Source organism: Panthera leo, chromosome D4, assembly GCF_018350215.1.
Source record: "Panthera leo isolate Ple1 chromosome D4, P.leo_Ple1_pat1.1, whole genome shotgun sequence".
Lineage (NCBI taxonomy): Eukaryota > Metazoa > Chordata > Mammalia > Carnivora > Felidae > Panthera > Panthera leo.
The window spans coordinates 16,662,819-16,686,550 of NC_056691.1; the positions used below are offsets into that span (position 1 = coordinate 16,662,819).

The 23,732-nt window shown below is 42.3% G+C and overlaps 1 protein-coding gene across 1 annotated transcript in view; it reads left to right on the forward strand.

Moving 5' to 3' along the window:
* The window catches only part of RORB (RAR related orphan receptor B), a 193,087-nt gene that overhangs the window by 142,978 nt on the left and 26,377 nt on the right, over positions 1-23,732 (forward strand). The window contains exon 4 of the mRNA XM_042912015.1: positions 6,377-6,778. Coding sequence (XP_042767949.1) covers positions 6,377-6,778 — 402 coding nt within the window. The remainder of the gene's footprint in view (positions 1-6,376; positions 6,779-23,732) is intronic.

Sequence of the window (23,732 nt, forward strand, 5' to 3'; positions counted from 1 at the left end):
GTTGGGAGGGAGGGTCATTTAATGGACAGAGCCACGATCTTTTCTCAAGGGGGAAGAAATGTAGTGTAGCATATAAACTTGCGAGTAAAAGCAATACAGTGTCTGAAGATACTGGAGATTCAGGATAGTGATCCATCTTGGTTTTAGATCCAGAGACCATTCTGAGGATGCCAGGGACATCCTCCAAAATACCTCCTGTGTCTTATGTAAAACTAATGACAAGGAGAAATGCTCCAGGGTAGGAGCGGTGGTTGGAAATGAGGATAAGAAGTTCCAGCAGAAGGAAAAAAAAAAGGATTCTTCCTAAGGGAGAACAATTCTTCCTGTTACGCAAGAGGAAGTTTCGTCTGAACCTTGATTACCAAGAGTATTTCCTTTATACCAAATAAATTCTACTAATACCAGGGTAGCTGAACAGGTTTTATCTCCTGTTGATATGTAATGTCTGGCCTGTGGTATTGATGGCTTAAAAATCCCTGAACTTATTGGTGATTACCTATTTGTAGCGAGGACCCAGCAATGAGAGCTGGTACTTCCCCTGCCATTAATTTATTATATTTACCTTCTACTGGTTGAGCAGGTATTTTCAAAGTGCTTTCACAGTAGTGCTAGTAGCCAAGTTCAGATGCCCTCATACCTAGCTTCTTTCCACATACACCTTGCCCACGTTCCTTCAGACACAAAGTGGCATCTTCATTTTGATAATCGCATTTGTTTTCTGTCAGGGATGCATGGCACCAAGATTGTTTATTTCACCTACGTGGCCACTGAAAAACCATGGATGGCTACTTGTAGATAGCTTGATATGACTTTTAAAATCACTGGACTTTCATTCTGTCCTGAATTTCTACTTTGATCATGGTTTATTAGCCATGGCACATAGATGAGTAGACAAAAAAACTCAGCAGTAACAGATTTGTTCAAATTTAGTTTGGGCAGAGAATCAAAAATCAAATCCACTTGGAATATATACGCGTGTGTTTATGTGTATGAAAAGGTGAAACCGGGATGCCTGAGTAGCTCAGTTGGTTAAGCGTCTGATTCTTGATTTCAGCTCAGGTCATGATCTCAGGGTCATGAGTTCAAGCCCCGCGTTGGGTTCCTCACTGGGCGTGAAGACTACTTAAAACAATTTTTAAAGGTGAAGACATGCATGTATTTATGTGTGAGAGCTGATAGCATGTATATGCCCATCACATATTCTCCACCATCATATTTACTTTTCTTTTTAACTGGAAGCTTCGTAAATGTTAGTTGCAGGAATCTTTAGGATAAACTGTTTCCAATCGTACTACTACAAACAAACAAATAAAAACCAGAAAAATGTTTGGTGTCCGTAGGAAGATACTGAGCCCCAAAGAGAAAACATGATACTCACATTGCAATAATTGAATAGGCATCCTCCTAATGACATGTAAGTAGCTACCTTACGAGGACAGATTTCACAAATTAGGTTTCTATTTATCCAGAACAGCATTGTCCGATATCCAGAATGGTAGCCACATGTCACTATTTAAATTTAAATTAATTAGAATTAAATACAACTTAAAATTCACTTCTTCGGTCACACTAGCTGTATTTCAAGCGCTCAATAGCCCCATGTGCCTGTGGCTACCATTTTGGAAAGCATAGATGATATTCGATCATCACAGGAAGTTCTATTGGAAAAGGAGAGGGATGTGAGAGAATATTTTGAAATTAGGAATAAGGTTGGGTAGATTGAATCTGATCTTTTCTACAAAGCTTGGAGCACTATAAAAAAAAAGGCACATCCTTGAAACTGAAAAAAGTTAAATTAAGACCAGTTTACTTGGTAAGCAACAAGATATGAGCATGGTGAACTTTACAGCCAGAAGATTGTGAGATAAAATAATTTCCAAAATGACTACAGAAAGTCACAGATGATAGTTCTACAATTGGGCTCTCTTGAAACCAACAGCATATATCTAGTTGTCGTGTGTTGGTAAGCAGAAATCTTCAAAGAAGCAATGACTTTGTTTTACAGTTACTCCAAAAACTTCCATTCCACTTAGAATGCCACAATCCAAATAAAAATGAAAAGATCCCCGATACTTTGCATAAAATTGTTCTTTGCTAGTATGAGATCAGAGTGAGTGATAAGAGCATATCATGAGTAAATACCACCATCACTGAATATTTATAAGGCACTTGCAATGTATACAGAATCGTGCAAGTTTCTTTGAGAGCTAGCAGTTTAACAAGAGGCTGCCTCTATACTCAAGTGAAAATCATTAACAGAATGATTCAAGTCTGAGAGGGGCAGACACTTAAAACATGTGCCATTCTGATTAATGGGTAGTGGTAAGAAGAATGCTAATCCTTGAAAATAGAACAGTAATACAGCCTTTGTTAAAAATACCCCTATGAATACAACAAATGTTTTCACAGATAGTGACAAAGGGATTCTATACATGTCAGGAAAGTTGGGTAGATTTATTTGTTCCATGTACCGTAACTGTTTTCCCCAAATATGTCATTACTTTTATGATAGGAAAGGGGCACAAAACCACTAGGACATCACTGTTTCTGACATGAATGGAAAAATCTATTCTAAAATAATATTAGAGTAATTGCCAGCAAAGTTCTTTATTTAGAATGAAGTCTGTTAGTTCCAAAATGTAGCGGAGCTTTAGGTCGTCTCTGAAAATATTTCAGTTTGCTCAGTGACCTGATAAGTCAATACCTTGGAAAAGGCATCACTATTCACCATTGGGTTTTCAGATGTTTACCAGGACAGAGGTCTTGACAGCCTACTGATTTGACATTGTTTGCTTGGATTATAAGATCTACGGTCAACAGCAGATTTCTGGGCCTAAAATTATTAAATGTAGAGTCTTAACTGGGTTCGCTCATTCATCAGCTGCCAGCTAGAGGTCAGTCTGTGCCTCTGCTGAGGGTAGATGGCCTTCTCTGCAAAGACCTTATCGTCTAGCAAGCTAGTGTAGGCACATCCTTTTTGTGGTGAGAGATTCAGTCACCTAAGAACTTTTGTAGCTTCTGTTTGTATCACATATGTCAGTATCTCACTGGCCCAAAGCAGGTCACATTGATGAGGTTTTTGGGGGGTGACAGTGGGGCTCATGGGGTCCAGAGCCGACAACCAAGAAAGAATTCTTGAAGATGTCTGTTGGTGCAAAAAAAGTGATTTTATTGAAGCATGGGGACAGGACCCGTGGGCAGGAAGAGCTGCCAAGGAACCAGCAGAGACTGGTTATATACTGTGGGGTTGGGGGAGGTAAAGTCCAGGGGAAGTTTCCAGAGAGATTTTCGTATGCTAAAGACTCACAGGGTACTGGAGGCTGAGCTGTTGTCAAGCTAAAGTTGTTTTCCCTCTAGCAAAGCATTAACATGAAGACAGTAAGGAGTTAGTTCCTGGAGAAACGTTTTACTCTGCCTGCCTCAAGTATTTATCAATGCGCTGCAGGCCATAAAGAAATAGAGCTCTATCTGCCATTTCCTTCAGCCTTTATTTCCCACAATCACTCTGGAGGGGTGATGGAGACTTTTAGGTCCTTCAGGACTATGATCTCTATCATTTTTTCCCCCTTTCCTTTGTTCTTGGGCAGCCAGGAGTGCCTGAGGAATATCACACATATCCCATCTGGGGGTAGGGGTGGGGGTGGGGGGTGTAGCCTGTCAGCTTGCCTTAAGCTCCCTCATCAACATGGCCCTGGGGCAAGTGGTGAGGCAGGGTGCCTGCTTGGAATGAAAGGGCTTTACATATTTACACCAGGAAGGGCATAGAAATAGGTAAGAGGAATCAGGGTCATTAATGAAATCAATCTACCACAAGTATATTTCACCTAACTATAGAGTGCATGGAAATCTAAAGCAAGGTTTAAATGGAAAGGGTTTTAAAAGGAGGCACTGTATTTATGTCTCCATGATAGAAGAGCCTCCTCTTCTCAGTCTTTGCTCTCTAATAGATTTTAAACAAACAAATGCAAAAGCTCTTCTACTAAAGTAACTCAGAAAGTAATCTACTTCCACCAAAATCTTAATCTACCAATAGATAGAAATTTTGTATCATCCTCAGGAGTTCTGTAACAAATTGCTGTTCTGAACCTACCTGAATGCAAAAGACAGGTTAGCAAATAAAGAAGAATGTCGCATTCATATCTTGCTGGGGGTGGGGTGGGGGGGTGGGGGGGTGGGGAGTTCTTCCTGAATCAAAAGTTATCATGATTTATTTTTTTCTGATATAAAAAGTTTTTTCCCCAGAGAATTTATATTTATTTATTTATAAATTTATTTATTTAAAAATTATTATATTACATAATATATATAATATTTGTAAAGTTATAATATAAAGATACAAAGGAATGCTTTCCCTAAAATTTACTTTAGGATTTGCCCCATGGACAAACTGGAAATATCACCGCAATTAATAAGCAAATCCATGTGTCTCTGAGAAACAGAACCTAATAAAGATAGTATCTCTACCAACAAAGTTAAACACAATGATCTAAATGATTCGAGACGCTATTAAAATGACAGTAGAGGTAGAAAGGGGAGTTTGGTCTGAATTAAACAGATGAATTGTCTTCATTCAGAAAACTTACTGGATAAATCACCCCTTTGTTTTTCTATTTAGGCAGTGTCAGAATGCCTGAACATTTTTTTTTTTTTTTTACTGAGGATTAAGGAAAAACAGGAAGTTTGGGCTGCTACAAATCCAGTCCTCATATCCACAATCCAGCAGGCAGGAAAGAAGAAAACAGTGAGCCCCAACACTGAGAAGTATATGCAGCATTTCTATTTACCTCCTCTTATCCAGAACTTAATCTCATAGCTGCACCTGGCGGTGAGGGAGGCTGGGAAATGTGGTCTCCATTCTGAACAGCCGATGCTCAGATAAAATTTGATAACTCTGTAGCCAACAGAAGGAGAAGACGAGCACTGATGGAACATGGCCAGCGGGGAGGGGGGTGGCTCTTCCACAGTAGGAATCTCTTCTGTGGGCCCTCTGTGCCGGAGAGTCCTTAAGCACTTCACCATGTAGTTATTTTCAGAAATCATTCTCACGAACCCGACTAACTGATTCCAGGAACTGGACCTGTTCCTACCCTCCACTTCCTTCTTTCTACATTCCCTGGGCTTCCAAATACCAACAGGTGATGAGAACACTGTCACGAAAGAAAAGAAAATAGAAACTCCGAGAGGAGCCTCCAAGTTTGCCGTAGTCCCCACCGTTAACATGAACTGCAGGACATAGTGTTTGATGATGCAGACAAGGTGGCCTCTCACTTAAAATATTCACAGCCTAAACTGGGAGTTGACAGTTTGTGAGGGAAAATGTCAATATCCGTAACAAATCAGGAGGTCAAACTCTACCAGTTAAGAAACAATGAATTCAGATCAAAGCATCCTCAGATTACTCTGTGACCTCTTACAGACTTTTCCTCCTTTTTCCTCACGATGGTTAAGGATTTTGCCAGAAGAGAAGGGCAATATAAAACTTGGGGCTGGTAGAACAAGAAAGGAGGGGTAGCTGTGGGCTTCCTTGCTGAGTATTGGACTTAACAAGATTGCTGTTTTCCAAATATTCTTTGAGTTGGATCCCAAAAGCCAGCTGAAGACAAATACTTACTTAAAATTGCATTTATCACCCTCCCCCACAGCGTTGGTCTTACCCAACATGCTGTGTAGAAAATAGTGAGGGGGTGCCTGGGTGGCTCAGTCAGTTAAGCGTCCAACTTCGGCTCAGGTCACGATCTCTCAGTTTGTGAGTTCGAGCCCCACATCGGGCTCTGTGCCGACAGCTCGGAGCCTGGAGCCTGCTTCGGATTCTGTGTCTGCCTCTCTCTCTGTTCCTCCCCCGCTTGTGTTTCCCTCTCTCTCTTTCTCTCACTCAAAAATAAATAAATAAACATTTATAATAAAAAGGTGAGGCATGTCCAGAGATTTAAAAAAATGAAAATCGTGAAATAATAGGGCCCTACCCAACAATCTAGGAACCCTAATGCTTAGTAGGGTAAGCTAATATTGAATGTTGGTTGACATTTTAACAGCAGGTACCATTTGTAGTTTTTGGTTTGTGGATTCCCCCCCCACACACACACACGTAAGAAAGAACCAAGGAAATATGCCTTCTAACTTCATGGCCATCAGAAATAAACTTAAGTCCTGGCATTCCTTCCTAGCTCATGGTTAGCTCTCGCTCTGCTCATACACCAGCACAACACCCCTGAACATAGCCTTTCACCAAATGTGGGGTGCGAACGCATGGGGCCTTCCGCTATGGTGCTGGGATTTTGTGCGCTGGAAGCTGAGGGGACAACCGTCCGTGACCCCCCTCGGATGGATCGGGAATGATAACCCCAAGTGCCCTCTTCTGCTTGTCTCTCCAACGCAGCTGTGAAGTTCGGGAGGATGTCCAAGAAGCAGAGGGACAGCCTGTACGCCGAGGTGCAGAAGCACCAGCAGCGGCTGCAGGAGCAGCGGCAGCAGCAGAGCGGGGAGGCGGAAGCCCTCGCCAGGGTCTACAGCGGCAGCATCAGCAACGGCCTGGGCAACCTGAGCAACGAGGCCGGCGGCGCCTACGCCAACGGACACGTCATCGACCTGCCCAAGTCCGAGGGCTATTACAGCGTGGATTCCGGCCAGCCGTCCCCTGATCAGTCAGGACTTGACATGACTGGAATCAAACAGATAAAGCAAGAACCTATCTATGACCTCACCTCCGTACCCAACTTGTTTACCTATAGCTCTTTCAACAACGGGCAGCTAGCACCTGGGATAACGATGACTGAAATCGGTAAGTGGCGGTCTCCTCCCCCACCTCGCTGTTGGCAATCGCGCTTTGAAGCTGCCATGGTCTTGTTTAGGCCGGGCATTTTCTCAGGTCTAGAGTCAATGACTTGCATTCGTGGCTTCTAAGGAAAAAAAAAAATGATAATAATAAGACTGTCTGATTTAAAAAGTGTGTTGTAATAAATGGCATTGTACTCCAGCCCCATAAAAGTTTATGTCAAGCAAAGGAGGAGAGAAGGAATTGAAAACGGAAAGACGCTATCCGTAAAGAACAGAACCTATCTGTTGAATTTGGGCTCAATTTGGCATAAACACGGGAATTTCAGCAAGAATTCTGAGTGATGATACTATTTAAAATAAATAATAGGGAAGGGATGTAGAACCGGTATGTGATAACCGAATGAGCAGGGCTCTGGTTCTTGCTCTAAGATAACTTGGGACAAACCGTAAGCAAATGGGACCTCAGTTGGCTTCTTTTCAAAGGCAGAGGGGTAGACCAGAAAGATGGCTAAGCCTCTTGTAAATCTGAATTCATGAATTCTACATGGGAATAGAGTCTGAATCACTGGCTGTGAAAAGAGGGTAGTCTGGAACGTCACGGAACATACGAGCAACAAATGAGTTACAGCGAACGGGGCTAGTCACAGGCACGATGGCATGATTGCTTCAGCAACCTGACCCTCCTTTGGCTGCAGTGAGCTTTGATCCCTTAAGGCGTGGTCCTCAAGAGTGCCCTGTCCCTAGGAATGCCCTCTCCCGACCTGTTACGACTTTGTTTTACCCTGTTAAGCTCAGGAGTCTATTAAACGTTTAACCAGTTGAGCTCATCAACTAACTGCCATAAAAATATTGATGGTTTAACACATGAGCCTCCTGGGTACCGAGGCTGCAGGTCTCTATCAGGCTTCATTGTGGTATTTGGGGGCTGGGGGTTGGGGAGCAAGCTCGGTCTCAGGAACCTTGGAGCAACCTCCCCCTCTCATCCTGACCTCATCCTGGCCGAGCAGAGTCCTTAAGACCCAGGCCACCTGAGTTCCAATGCTGACTCTGGCTTCTTTCAGCTGGGATGAGTTGCTGGATCCCGGCTTCCTCCTCTTTAAAAAGAGAAAAGTGTTAGTTCCTAGATCACACGGTTGTAAGTAAGAATTAAATGAGTTCATACTCGCAAAGCAGAGGGATGTTGGACACTCGGCAAGTGTTCAACTGCTCTTAGCTGTTATTATTTGGATGCCAGTCACCTTCTCTGTCTAAACTGTGAGCAGGAGCCCGGAGCCTACGAGTGTTTTAAATAAAGTTGACGTGAACACATAATGAAGCACATGCCATATGTATCCTTGGCTACTTCTGCCATCTGGGTGAGGAAGAAGTGATGTTACACGGTTATACAACCTGAAACGTTATTTCTCTCGTTCAGCAATTTAGCACGTGACCGTGACTGAAGAGGTGATTGACAAAGCCCCTGTAAAGACATTCACAACTGAGAGGCACAGAAAACGGAGCATCCGCTATCGCAACAAAAATTCATTATTCATTATTATTGCTCCCTTTAACCTTGTTTTTTAATGACGTCACAGGCACTTCGCACACATTTAATTTTTACAAACACCTTATAAGTAAAAGCAGGATTCCCATTTTACAGATGTGGACACAGAGGCTTAGAGATGTCTCATGACCTTCCCAGGGTCCTTCGGGTCCACCAGGACAGTCTGATTCCAGAGTCCTTTTGCTTATCTATTACCCTGTTACCCGCTCTGGGTTTAATACCCACGAACTGCACTGTCAACCAATAGGGACAGTCTTTTAAGGTGGGCTCACTCAATTTCCAAGAGACATGTTAAAAAGAAAAAGAAATAGGTTCCATTTTTTCCTTAATATCTAAGTGTCTGAGTCTGCTACTGATTTTGAACATCTGTATAAAACATAATGAGGCAAAAACTCGTCATCGTTGGGCAGCCTTCTGCCCCGTACGGAGACTTAGAAAGTCTTCCAAGAATTCAGAAAGCAGTTTCTCTGTGATTTAGAATCAGTTGGAAGTATTAGGGAAAGAGCACTACAGCCAAAGCCATCAAGTCTGGGTACCGTTCTCCAAGAACACTTCCTCTCTGGCCCTCAGTCTATTTATTTATGAACTGATGCATTTGGACTACATGGTTTCAAAACGCCTCCAGATTTTCTACAAACTTCGATGCTCAGAAAAAAGCTAGCATATATTTTTCCTAAGTAGTTCTCGATGCCACTAGTCTTTAGAGTTCTCTGGATATGCTGTGAAGTTTGGAGGTTTCTTCCATCAGACTCTCAGGCATGGAATTAGATTGTCGTGGCTGGTCTCAAATTTAGCAGGCTCCTAAGCCAAAGCGTTCACTTGGTTCTCGTTTCGTTAACACAACAACGCCATCTAGTGGACACAAACTCCTGCCATGGGTATCAAAAGTAGGTACCTTTGACAAGCGGCAGTAACGGGATATACTGTTCTTTCCTGCACCATCCAGAAAACTGCCACTCATTTCACGAAAACATCCGCAACAGGATCGCTGGGCAGAAAGGCATCAGTAGTGTGGGGTGGTGGTATGATTCTAGGGCTGAATTTTGCCTGAGTTCAAAACCGGGTGTGCCCTTTCCCGTGAGCAAGTTACCTAATGGCCTCTTTGAGTCTCAGTTGTAAACCTGGAACAATAGTAGTCCCACCAGTGTGTGTTGATGAAGTGAGTTAATATTCCTAAGTTCTTAGGACAGTACCAATCAAGCATTCGCCTTATTATAATAGAAATGGTATTGCAATTTTATTCATCTCACGATAATTAATAACATTACCAGCTGTTACAGACAATATAATTACCTTTTATTGAGCACCTACATTGTGCTGAGCAACGTCCTATATTTAATTTTCATAATAATTGTATTATGCCTATTATGGAAGTATGTTTATGTCCATTTTACAGATGGAAAAAAAGGCTCAGAAGTTACAAAACTTTTAAAAAAAAAGCATAATAAACATACGAGCTCAGGTCTGAGTAACATCAAATGCGATTCTTTGGACCATCATATTATATGTCCTCCCACCAGACAAAGGGAGCCCCTCGCAAGTTAGTTGGCATTCCCATAGCAAAACATGCTTGGTGTTTGTTGCCTGCCTGTTGCTCTTCTAGGTGCTGCAAAGGAGCTCTCAGAGTGGGAAAGCTGACCTTCTGACCTGACTTGATTTTTTTTATGTTGATTTTCATTTTGAGAGAGACACAGAGAGACCCTCAAGTGGGGGAGGGGCAGAGAGAGAGAGACACGGAATCTAAAGCAGGCTCCAGGCTCTGAGCTGTCAGCACAGAGCCTAATGAGAGGCTCGAACCCGTGACCTGTAAGATCATGACTCGAGCTGAAGTCAGACGCTTAACCGACTGAGCCACTCAGATTCCCCTGACCTGACTTGATTAATGAGCATCTATACTAATCTAGCTGGTGACAAGCTATCACAGAACAAACCCTATGCAGACAAAAGAGACAATCTGATTTTAGCCACATTTTTTTTAAATTTTTTTTTTAACGTTTATTTATTTTTGAGACAGAGAGAGACAGAGCATGAATGGGGGAGGGTCAGAGAGAGAGGGAGACACAGAATCTGAAACAGGCTCCAGGCTCTGAGCGGTCAGCACAGAGCCCAACGCGGGTCTTGAACTCACGGTCTGTGAGATCATGACCTGAGCTGAAGTCGGACGCTCAACCGACTGAGCCACCCAGGCGCCCCTAGCCACATTTTTGACTGGGTGAATTGAAGGCTGTAAGGGCGCCACGGGATTTCTGAACATCGTGCCTGGCTGTTAGAAGCCCTGGTCTGCTTCCTCCGGTTTCTGAAGGAACAGTGAACTGTGTACAAGCAGGACACTATTCTGATACTGAATTATCATAAAAACAGCTGTAAAACCGGACTAGTTCATGTAGAATATGGCCTTACAGCTTGGAATTGTTTAATAAAAATACATGTTTATGAACCATCAAACAGGGGTGCCTGGGTGGCTCAGTTGGTTAAGCATCGGACTCTTGATTTTGGCTCAGGTCGAGATCTCACATTTGGTGAGATTGAGCCCCACGTCGGGATCTAGACTGATGATGTAGAGCCTGCTTGGGATTCTCTCTCTCCCTCTCTCTCTTTCCCTCCCCCACTCTCTCTCTCTCAAAATAAATAAATAGATATTTTATAAAAAGCATCAAACAAGTGTATAAGCAAAAGCACGCAGATCCCAAAAAATAAGCTTAAGGAATATCATCAGAGTCAGGAATATCCCCCAGAAAATCCAAACTTGTCTTTCTAAAAATGTACCAAAGAAACTACAGACTTCTTGGGTTAAGGACCTAAGACTCAATGTAAGGAGAGAAGTGTAGAAAATGCATGTTAGCCATTTTGAACCTCATAGCAATGCCTTCAAGTGGGTAGTGACGAAACCATTCCATTGTGCAGATGAAGAAATTAGGGGATTTTCCTCGAACAGAGTGAGTTAAGTGGTAAAGCTTAAATTCCAACGTAGGTTACTACCTCAGACTGCCAGGCGTTCTTTCAAAAACATATTTTTGAAATGTGCCAGGCACTCACAACCAGCAGACCGTGGCTCCTGCCCTCACCAGCTACGACGTGGACATGAAGAAAAATCATTGCAATTCAGTGTGTCCTTTACTGTAAGTCCTGGGCATGATGTTACCACAAACCCTCCTGGAGGTGAGGAAGAGGGGGGTATGGCTTGCCCCGAGCCATATCTCTTATCAGAGATGGCTTCTTCCCATGGTCTTGGTAAGACAAAACAAAATGTGGATAAACAAACAAAAATATGAAACATGTCAAGAATCATATCCTTGGGTTTCTCAAAATCCCATCGGAGGAAAAGCGATGAAATAAGGCAGGGACAAAAGTAAGCTGCAAATGAATATTTAGGCAGGAGTATTAACTGGGTTTAGCTGGAATTTCACTGCAAGCTGGCATGAGGATGTGTTCTATCTTTTGGGGTAAAATTTTGCAGTGGTTGGTGGTAGGGAGGGGATGCTGGGGAAGGGGTACCCAGCAAGCAAGCAAAGAAGAAAGGGGAGACTCTTGTATGCCCTCCCTGCCGTTGCTCTCAGATGGGCTGGGGGATTCCGAAGGACTAATACTCTTAACAAAAGCCCATTTAAGTTCAAAGATGATTGATAAGGGGAGCCTGGGTGGCTCAGTCGGTTAAGCGTCTGACTTCAGCTCAGGTCACGATCTTGCGGTCTGCGAGTTGGAGCCCCGCGTCGGGCTCTGGGCTGATGGCTCAGAGCCTGGAGCCTGCTTCCGATTCTGTGTCTCCCTCTCTCTCTGCCCCTCCCCCATTCATGCTGTGTCTCTCTCTGTCTCAAAAATAAATAAACGTTAAAAAAATTTAAAAAAAAAAAGATGATTGATAATGTATCTGTGAGGTGCTAGACAACAAGATAGTCCAAATAACCAAACAAATGCTTTCATTTCTTTTTAATTTTTTTAAGTTTGTTGATTTGTTTGTTTTAATTTACATCCAAATTAGTTAGTATATGGTGCAACAATGATTTCAGAAGTAGGTTCCTCAGTGCCCCTTACCCATTTAGCCCATCCCCCCTCCCACAACCCCTCCACTAACCCTCCGTTTGTTCTCCATATCTCTTTTGTTCTCCATATCTCTTATGTTCTCCATATCTCTTATGTTTTGTCCCTCCCCCTCCCTGTTTTTGTATTATTTTTGCTTCCCTTCCCTTATGTTCATCTGTTTTGTATCTTAAAGTCCTCATATGAGGGAAGTCATATGATATTTGTCTTTCTCTGACTAAATGCACTCAGCATAATACCCTCCAGTTCCATCCACGTAGTTGCAAATGGCAAGATTTCATTCTTTTTGATTATCGAGTAATACTCCATTGTATATATATATATATACCACACCTTCTAATCCATTCATCCATCGATGGACGTGTGGGCTCTTTCCCTACTTTGGCTATTGTTGATAGTGCTGCTTTGAACATTGGGGTGCATGTGCCCCTTCAAAACAGCATACCCGTATCCCTTGGATAAATACCTAGTATTGCAATTGCTGGGTCATAGGGTAGTTCTATGTCTGATTTTTTGAGGAACCTCCATACTGTTTTCCAGAGTGGCTGCTGCACCAGTGTGCATTCCCACCAGCAGTGCAAAAGTGTTCCTCTTTCTCCTCATCCTCACCAACACCTGCTGTTGCCTGAGTTGTTCATGTTAGCCATTCTGACAGGTGTGAGGTGGTATCTCATTGTGGCTTTGTGTTGTATTTCCCTGATGATGAGTGGTGTTCAGTATTTTTTCATGTGTCGGTTGGCCATCTGGATGTCTGCTTTGGAGAAGTGTCTATTCGTGTCTTTTGCCCGTTTCTTCACTGGATTATTTGTTTTTTGGGTGTTGAGTTTGATAAGTTCTTTATAGATTTTGGATACTAACATCTGACATGTCATTTGCAAATATCTTCTCCCATTCCGTCGGTTGCCTTTTAGTTTTGCTGATTGTTTCCTTCGCTGTGCAGAAGCTTTTTATTTTGATGAGGTCCCAATAGCTCATCTTTGCTTTTGTTTCCCTTGCCTCCGGAGACATGTTGAGTAAGAAGTTGCTGCAGCCAAGATCAAAGAGTTTTTGCCTGCTTTCTCCTCGAGGATTTTGATGGCTTCCTGTCTTACATTTAGGTCTTTCATCCATTTTGAGTTTATTTTTGTGTCTGGTATAAGAAAGTGGTCCAGGTTCATTCTTCTGCATGTCACTGTCCAGTTTTCCCAGCACCACTTGCTGAAGAGACTGTCTTTACCCCATTGAATATTCTTTCCTGCTTTGTCAAAGATTAGGTCGCCATACGTTTGTGGGTAAGTTTATTTATTTATTTTGAGATAGAAAGAGAGCAAGTGAGTAAGGGAGGGACAGAGGGAGAGGGAAAGGGAGAGAGAGGGACAGGGAGAGAGAGAATCCCAAGCAGGCTCTGTGCTGACAGACCCATGTGGGGCTCGAACTCACAAACCTTGAGATCATGACCTGAGCTGAAACTAAGAGTCGGATGTTTAACAGACCAAGCCACCCAGGTGCCCTGCAAATATGCTTTTAAAAACAGTAGGGGAAATCCATCAAGGTAGCTGTGAGGCTAAGGGGATAAACTGCCTTTTACACACATTACCTGAGTTGGCTGTCGTATTTAGTAATTTTCTCTCCAGATAAAGGCAAAGAAATATGAACTCCTTGGTCTCGCCTATATAATCTTAAATGTAGATTTAGTTTCATCTTTCTTGTGTGTTCTATTTATGGAGCCTGAAATTTTAAGCATCAAAACTAGACGTAAACCTCTTTTTTGAAAAAAGTTACCTGTTCCAGATGCCGAGTATTAATAGAGGAGAGTACAAAAAGAGAGAATGAAAGTGATCCAGTCCCTTCCACTACCACTTTATTCTATGAAGTCTACACAGAGACAGAGTGGATATCGCTAGTGTGTTTTATTTGGGGGATTCTGTCAAGATTGCTGTTTTAATTGTTACTTATTAACACGAAGCAGGTGCTATGGTCTTAAGGCAGCACCTTTAATGACACACGCTTCTACAGATCAATCTTCTATAACTGCTTAAATCTATCTATGCATATTCACATGTATATTTAATAAATATACATTTCTCTATGCATATTTAACTACTCGTTCAGCTATGGTACAGGGAATAGAATTTAACTCTAGCTACATATTTCCCTCGTCCCTCTCATGGCACTGGTAGCAAAGACAGGTAGGCACGCGGTTCCAGAACAACTGTCTGCTTAGTCATTGAAATGGATAAAAATAGACTAAATGAGAAAAATGATTCGAGCAATAGGGGAAAAGGAAAATGCAGTGTTGTTTGTTTTTCCTGTCTTGCTTTTGGAGAAGACATCTTGTGAGCTTCCACTGTTCTCTAATACCTCTTGCTCCCTTCCCCAACCACAGGCCCTTTGCAGGTAGTTTAGGGACCACATTGAAATTGAGAGTCCTTACTCTACATGCTCGCCATGCGACTTTGTTCAAACTTGGTTCAGCTTTCTGAGGCTCCGTCTCTTCATCTGAAAAATCAGGTGGATTGCATATAATGACTTTGAAAAACTATGACTCTCCCCCCTTGTGGTGGGAGCTTTGATCCTATGTATAGACATTCCCTTTGTTACAGCCACTTCCCAAAGAGAAGGGTAGGGTGGTGGAGAGGGGGGCTTGCTGGCAACTAGACTGTCCTGAGAGAAGCTCAAACCCTAGCCTGAGACCATGGCCAGCCCTGCCTCCTTCACAGGGAGGAAGACCTTAGGGGGTGGGATGACCCTGTCCGTGACGCAGTTAATAACCACAGTCAAACCAGAACTATGTACCAGCGTCTTCTCTCCATCCCTGCTCCTGAAAAAACAAAACAAAACAAAAACAAGAAACCAGATTAAAATGAGCATCAAGGATAACCAGAGGCAGCTGAAAAAGAAGGTGGCAACCAATCTCCAAATGCCCCAAGTTTATGTACATTCAATATAAAGGATGAAATGCTGTACAGACATAGCTTCAAGGTAAATCCACCTGTCCTCACCTCCCAGACCTACCCAGATCACCTTGGTCAGGTCTTACTCGATTCCTCTGAAATTTTAACACCCCTTTGTTCTTTGCCACCTGCAGGAGAGGCTGCTATTTCTGGAATCCTGCTTTCTATCTTAAAAGAAATTTCCTGAGTATGGGGACTGGGCTAATCAACTCCATTTGTCACATTTCTGGGATCTCTACCGTGGTCACACTATTGTATTGACCAGTCCGTAGCCATGCATTATTCTAGAGTGTCCTAGGATCAGGGAACTATAGTTCTTTTCTAGGGTCATTCAAATCCATATCCTTCTAGATTTTCTTCAATAACCTCACAAAGATGATCTAAAATCACCCACTGATATGTTGCACCCACTTTAGTATCATGCTGAGTGCAGGAATTCTCCACAACTGGAGTAAATGGCATAATGGATACAAAAGTACTTTGTGACCAGCAAGGCTCTATAAACAAATATAAATATGGCTGACATTATAAGCAATACAAAGACATACATGCAATTCAAGTATTTGTACATGAATGCATATTAGTCCCTACATGCTTGTACCCCCACTAATACAGCTTTCCTAATGTGCTAGCATTCACTATGTGAGGAAATTATTCCAACTCACCTTTTCGAATTTCAGTTGAAAATGTGCAAAATTGAGGCGCCTGGGTGGCTCACTCGGTCAAGCGTCCGACTTCAGCTCAGGTCATGATCTCACAGTTGGTGGGTTCGAGCCCCACGTGAGGCTCTGTGCTGACAGCTCAGAGCCTGGAGCCTGCTTCAGATTCTGTGTCTCCCTCTCTCTCCGCCCCTCCCCTGCTCACACTCTGTGTCTCTCTGTCTCTCAAAAATAAACAAACGTTAAATTTTTTTTTTTACAAAAATGCGCAAAATTGATCTTCCTCAGTGGACTTTTCCTAGAGATACGAGTTTGGGATTAATTTTTGATTCAGAATTCAGAACATCGTAAGAAAACTCTAAAATCCACCAGCCAATTAATCAATCAATAAATAGATATTGAGAAGCTGCCAGAAAACCAATTCTACTTTATATACTCAATTTCAAAAGCCATAGTAGATATGAAATATTCCACAGTAAGGAAGAGGAAAGGAGAGAGAGATTCTGCCTATGGCTTGTGGAGGGAGGAAATGTCTATGCTTATAAGGTAGCCTCTGAAACAGCCCCCACGTCAGAAGAGCGTCTCAGGTCATTGAGAGCTTTGACACTGGCTCCTGGTGAGAGCCCTGAGTTGCTTTTCCACTGACTGGAGTGGATATGTACCACTTTCACCATAGTCTCAAGCACCTATTGGGGAAGAACTGGTTAAGGTTAACCACGTGTTCCACATGGGCCATGGAACACAGACATGGCATTTGATGGCCAGGTGACTGGAGGTGAATACACTTGGGTTTTGTTGGCAGAAGATACAACCAACTTCAGAGGCTCTCCTGCTCAACAGGTACAGGATTTACCTCTGTGATGTTCACAAATGTGGGGAGATCTGTTGGAAGTGTTCCAAGCTGGAAAGACTTTTTATTTGTTTGTTTTACTTTATTATTGCTTTGCTTTTATTTTAGGATATAAACTTTTTCCTGTGACAAAATGCCTTCAACTCTGAGGAGAAAAAATTTTGCTCTTTAAATTTGAGTCACATTTGTAAGACTCATTGTGGAACTGCTCTGTGGTTTTCAGACAGGTTTGTCGTAGGACGATTTGGTGCTAGATGACTTAGACAAAACTTATTTTAAAACACTAGTCAATTAAAGGCCTTATTTAAGTAATCAAGTTACTTTTAAAATTTTAGATTAAATGTTTGAAAATGTAAAAGTTACCTCCAAAGATTTCCTCTGAATTAGTTTTTCCTTAAGGTCAGAAGTATATTGACTAAAGGGGAGGAGGAGGAAATTGACGGTCAATCCAGGGCACCTGGGTGACTCAGTCAGTTAAGCGTCCAACTCTTTTTTTTTTTTTCTAATATTTATTTATTTATTTTGAGAGAGAGAGAGAGTGCGAGGAGGGGAGGGGCAGAGAGAGAGGGAGACACAGAATCCAAAGCAGGCTCCAGGCTCTGAGCTGTCAGCACAGAGCCCAAACGCGGGGCTCAAACTCACAAACCTGAGTTTGATCATGACCTGAGCCGAAGTTGGATGCTTAACCGACTGAGCCACCCACACGCCCCAAGCATCCAACTCTTAGATTTTTTATTTTTTATTTTTTAACATTTATTCATTTTTTTGATAGAGACAGATTGTGAGTGGGGGCCGAAGCAAGCTCCAGGCTCTGAACTGACAGCACAGAGCCCAAGGCGGGGCTCGAACTCACGGACCGTGAGATCATGACCTGAGCTGAAGTCAGACGCTTAACCGACTGAGCCACCCAGGTGCCCCCCCGCCAAGCATCCAATTCTTGATTTGATTTTGGCTCAGGTCATGATCTCACAGTTAGCGAGTTGGAGGCTTGCGTTGGGCTCCGTGCTGACAGTGTGGAGCCTGCTTGGGATTCTCTCTCTCTCAAAAATAAATAAATAAACTTTAAAATTAATTACCTAACGGTCAATCCGTATGCCAACAAAATCCAAATAGAAAAAGTCAATCCTAATGATGGCCCTGAGCAGTTTTCATAATTAGGTTTTCATCATTTGTGACCCACTAATTGTCCTTTGGGTAGGGTATGGAGGTGCAGTTTTTTTCAAGAGAGCAGGGAAGGATTTTAATGGGCTCTGACTTACCTTGTTCTTGTTTGTTCTATCTGAGACTCTTCAAATGCTTTTCAGACTGTGAGCTGTACCCTCACTGTCTGTAAGTCTGAAAGACTTCCCCTTATGAATCAAAACAAAGAGAAATTCCTACATAGCCCCTCAGACTCAAGTCGCCATGCTTCACACAGCCCTTAGAAGATGTCTCTGCTGCTAAATCCTTCTGTAGATAGAAAATCAAACCCAAAGACACTAAGACTCTAAGATATTAAGTGACGTCCCAAAGGGCACAAAGGAGAAGTCTAAAGGGGTCCGTATTGGCTTCTGCTGTTTTACAAGATAGCTCCCTTAGAACTCATCAACTCTAGGACATTGAAGTAAGTTGATGTTTTCTGATTGTTCTTTGAAGGAGATCTTTCACTGTGAAAGTTAACTTTGAAATGTAATGTTTTCATAATAGACTCCTTCTCAATTTTATTAGCTAGTTTGAAGAAAAGAAACTATAATTTCGCCCCAAGTTAGGCATATACCATCGCAATAAAACAAAACACTTGGCGATTCCAAACAGCTTTCCGTTATTAAATTATTAAGAAAGCCGCCCCTTGATGGTTCATTTCTTTTGCTGCTCGTGACGCTTTTTTCATTTGGCTTTAACACAAATGCTGGATAGATTCTTTCAGTTTTTCTTTATGCTTTACATTGTGCTTCCTTTCCTTCTATTAAAATGCTCTTACCTGAGCCTCCCGAAATTTGAGAAAATATTAGCCATTTTATTAACCACCCATTCATTCAGTCTTTGCTCAGATATTACTGTTACTTATCTGATTTTTTCATTGTTTTTCTCTGTGTTCCTATTTTGTTGAACTGTGTGGATCACCTTTTCATCATTTTTTATAGTTAAGGACATCGTCTCTTATTTTGTTAGTGTATTTTTTTCTGAAGAACTCTACGCACATTTTGGTTTCAGTCCACATGAAGTACAAATCTGTTATGCCAGTTTTTGATAACATAATTGGCAATAGAATCTGTATGAAAAGGAGACCAGAAGCTGTCTTAATTCACTGGTGAGGGAGTAATGGTGGTTAGACGGTGAAAGTGAGCCAACAAAGGGACTGTGGGTTATTTATGCCCCAGCTCCTTCTTAAAAGAATTTGAGAAACTTAAATGCTAAAAATATACTACTTTCCTGTTGAGCCTATGCGTCACTGATAGGTGGCTGTTTTAATTAAGCTTAAAGGTTGTTGATGTTTTTATGCTGACAGCACAATTCTATTTATGCTAGAAAAACAATAATCACTAAGTAGAGATGAGAAAAACCAGAAAGGTCTTAAAATTGACATTGTCCTCTCTGACACTGTCTCCTAGTGCATCCTAACCAGTACACTTGTTCTATTTAATGACAGAAAATGTACAAAACCAGCGGTCTATGGTCAAAAAGCAAAATGCACACTGGGTTAAATGTTTCACTTTTCAACCAGTTGTTCTAATATATTATAGTCACTGCCTCGGAGCGTGGATTCTGAGGAACCGTGATATCCCAAAAACCTAACACAGGCACTTAAAACTCGCCTTGAGCAAGTCCGTAGAGATATCCTGGCATTCATTCAAAGTAAATCCCCTAAGAATTCCACTTTCACACTAGTAGTACAAACGAAACAGAGAATTGAGTGGTTCTCTAGATCCTTAAGGCAAGTGATAAATTAAAAATTCATTAATCATTTTGATGGAGGCTGAGATACAGTATTTTAGGGAGGATACTTCCAAGTTTAAAAGAAATCTCTTGTGGAGGAAAATGAATAGAGGGTATAGTTCACCAAGAAGAAGCCGTGCTTTCTCATGAAAAAAAAAAAAAAAAAAAAGGAGGGGGAGGAGAAAGAATTAGGAAGTTCAGATGCAACCCCCTCTAGTCCTATATATAGCGTGGAGTCTCAGCTTTCTCGCCTTGGTACAGTTGGGCCACGGCGCTCTTGGTAATAACACTGAAAGCAGCAGTTTTTAAAGATATACTCAACTTTCCCCGCTCCCAGGATGTGGGATTCTAATGAAACCACCTGTGTAATCCGTGTCAGAGATGCTGCAGCCTTTGGAGAGCACCGTTTGCTGAAATGTCTAGTGAGGGCTAAAATAAGCCCCTTTGGTGGAAAAAAACCCGCTGAGTGGTTGAAATCAGAGTTGCAGAAGGTCACTTGCTATTTTAAAAGCTGCAAGCTGGTCCTCATTTTATAGCATCAGAGTTATAAACAAGAAATTGTCACCTTGCGTGTCAGTTTATGTATTTCTCACTGAAATAGACACACGTAGCCTTTTTTCTGCAGAGAATTAATTAATTTGGACGACTTGTTTCCAAACTGCTTTGCTGTGCGGAGCAGTACATATGAAAAACTATTTTTCGTGTATTTCTTTAAGGGTTACTTCCAAATATTATTTTTGGCATTGTGTTATGATTGAGCTTTTTAAAAATTTTTAATGTTTATTTTATTTTTGAGAGAGAGAGAGTGAGCACACATGCAAGTGGGAGAGGGGCAGACAGAGAGAGGGAGACACAGAATCTGAAGCAGGCTCTGAGCGATCCGCACAGAGCCCGACATAGAGCTCAAACTTGTGAACTGTGAGATCATGACCCGAGCCGAAGTCAGACGCTTAAGCGACTGAGGCACCCAGGCACCCCTTTCTTTTTTTTTTTAATGTTTTAATTTTGTTTATCTGAAGCAGGCTCCAGGCTCTGAGCTGTCATCACAGAGCCCGACTTGGGGCTCAAACTCACGGACTCGAGATCATGACCTGAGCCGAAGTCAGACGCTTAACGGACTGAGCCACCCAAGAGCTCCAATGTTATGATTGATCTTTAAAACTCCCTTTACCTTTGTGAACTTTATCATATGCATCTCAACCATCTCTAAATGCTTTAAGGAAAGACTTCCTTCCTACTTTTTTGATGCATTCAACAGATCATGATGAAGATTGACGTGGATGGGGGAGAGGTGTGCACAGAGACTAGGGAGCCAACTCACTTCTGGAATTATTTAGATACAGTCCATTTGGAAATGGAAGAAAGAGGTTAGCTCCAGCCCCAGGGTTCTGTAATTTTTGCACACACCACTGAGAATTACCATCAATTTTATTCCAGCTTTCTCTGCAAAATTTTAATTTTTCTCTTCTTATCGCCCACATCGTAAGTGGATTTAAGATTACCCCTAAGAGTTCCAGAGAAGTGTGACAATTTTAAAAATATATTTTTTAGAATTTTTTCATCAACGATGGTAATTTGCTTATATCAGTTACTTTCTTTTTTATTTTATTTTTTTATATCAGTTACTTTCTCTTTATTGGGGGACAATTGGCATACAAAAATCTGTTCCTATTATTAAACATACAACTCAGTGAGTTTGGAGATACGTGTACTAAAATCTGTGCCATAAACATTTCCCTATAACAGTTATTTTAAAGATTTCTAGGATGACTCCTACACTTGACTCAGATGTTGTTATTTCTATCTCATAAAGAAAATTACTTAATATGTGAAGTTACCAACTCTATTAGTCGCTTATAAGTCTTGTGTGCCAACAAGCCTTCCTTCAAGAAAAGTAGCAGGGTCAAAGTCTAAAAACAAACAGCCATTTTATTGGGGGGGGGGGGCAGTGGCAGGGGTAGAGAGAAAGTGAGAGCAAGCCATTTTTTCATACAATTTATAAACAGAAAATAAGGATCATAGACTTGATATTAACCTGTAATTACACACCCAGTTTTCCCTTGCCAGCATCTATGTTTGCCTTTCACCTCACCAGGATCGAAAAGAAGTGACTGAGCATATAAAATTGTTTTTTTCTCATTCCTTGACATCGTTTTATAAACTAGCAAAGCAGCTTGCGTACTCTTAGTGAGCGAGACAAACCACTATCTCACTGAACATGTACGGAACACATATACAATCTTAACTCCTGAGAAAATGTAGCTGCGTGTTCCTATCCACTTTAGAAATATCTAGCCTCATCCCTGATATCAGGAAGAGCAGAGGGTAGAGTTCATGGACATTGCTTCTTAGGGCGGGAAACTTTCCCCTTTGCCAGTCACCTAGGCCATACTGCTGTCGAACCCCTCATCCCAGCACCGTGCGGGCGGGCTCTGTCTTTAACATGTGCCATCCAGGGCCCAAGCTGGTTAAAGAATCCGACGAGAACTGGGCCCTAACAAGCAACTGCAATCCAAGTCCGGGAAACGGATGAAGGGTGTGCGATTGCCCAGAAAGATTCTCTGTCCTCTACTCTTTTACCTCAGTCTCTTTGTCTGGGCTTCTCATGTGGTCGGTCCCTGGAGAGGACTGCGTTTACTATTACCTTTTCTGTTTTTCCAGGCAAGGACTCTTGAAAGTTCCTTTGGCTTCTAGCAGGAACTTTGTATACTGTGTTCTTTGTCTCTCCCTTTGTCCCCTTCCTCTTAAATCCTTCTCCCCTTTTCACAACCGCAGACTCTCAGTCCAGGCAGACCATCTCCTCTAATGGCCATGCATCTTTCTCATCGACAGAACGTGCCCTCGGGCCCTGCTCCCGTGGGACCAAGTCTAGCTTTACCCTGTGTTTTATTGACCTGAGCCTTGAGAGGGCCGTCAGGTTTTGCATGTGGCTTGCCTCTGCATGGCAGACCCATGGAACAAAGTGGGGAAGGGCTGTCCTGCAGCTGCCACTACTGTGTCTTTACTGTCGCTGATAGTTATAAATCTTATGTCAAACAGAGATTTGCCTTCTATTTCTCTCCACAAGGGCATGGGAAATAATAGCGCACGTTCGATGTTTGACCTCAAAGCCATCGTGCGTGCTTAGGCTTTAAGATGTCACGGTTCGAGGGGCACCTGGGTGGTTCAGTCGATAAGCGTCCGACTTCAACTCAGGTCGTGATCTCACGGTTCATGATTTCGAGCCCCGCATCGGACTCTGTGCTGACAGCTCAGAGCCTAGAGCCTGCTTCGGATTCTGTGTCTCCCTCTCTCTCTCTGTTCCTCCCCCACTCACACTCTGTCTCTCTCTCAAAAATAAATAAACATTACAAAAAATTTTAAAAAAAAGATCTCACGGTGACAGTACAGAGCAAGTTACGTAATACAGTACAGAGCCTGCTTGGGATTCTCTTTCTCCCTCTCTCTCTCTCTGTCCCACCCCTGCTTGCATGCACACTCTCTCTCTCTCTCAAAATAAATTAAAAAATAAAAAAAGATTTTTGAACAAAGGATCAGTATAAGCTTTCTAAAATCCTTGTGAAATAAAGCAGAAAATGGAAGAGTGGGTGGGCGGGAGGGGGGGTGGATGGATGGGTGGATGGATAGATGGACATTTTCAATATTACCTTTATTAACTCAACATTGGTTGAGCACCTTCTGTATTTAATGTTCTCTCCACCCCCTCTCACCCACATCTTCTGGTCCTGTACATAATATTTCAGAACTGTCTTGAATCCAGAACCTCCTCGTATCTTGCTTGAATGGTCACCAACCCTGATTGATCTCACGTACTCCCTAATGCCACCTCATCTTTCTGCCATGGCCAAGGTCACCTTTGTAAGACAAAAAACTGACTGTGTCGTTCTCCTGCTTCACAGCTTCTGCTAGCTCCCCGTTGCCTAAAGTTAAAATCCAGATTCCTCGGCGTGCCTTACTCAGCTGTCGGATCTCTAGTGACAATTTCCTTGCCTGGTCTCATTTCTCCCCATCTCTCCACG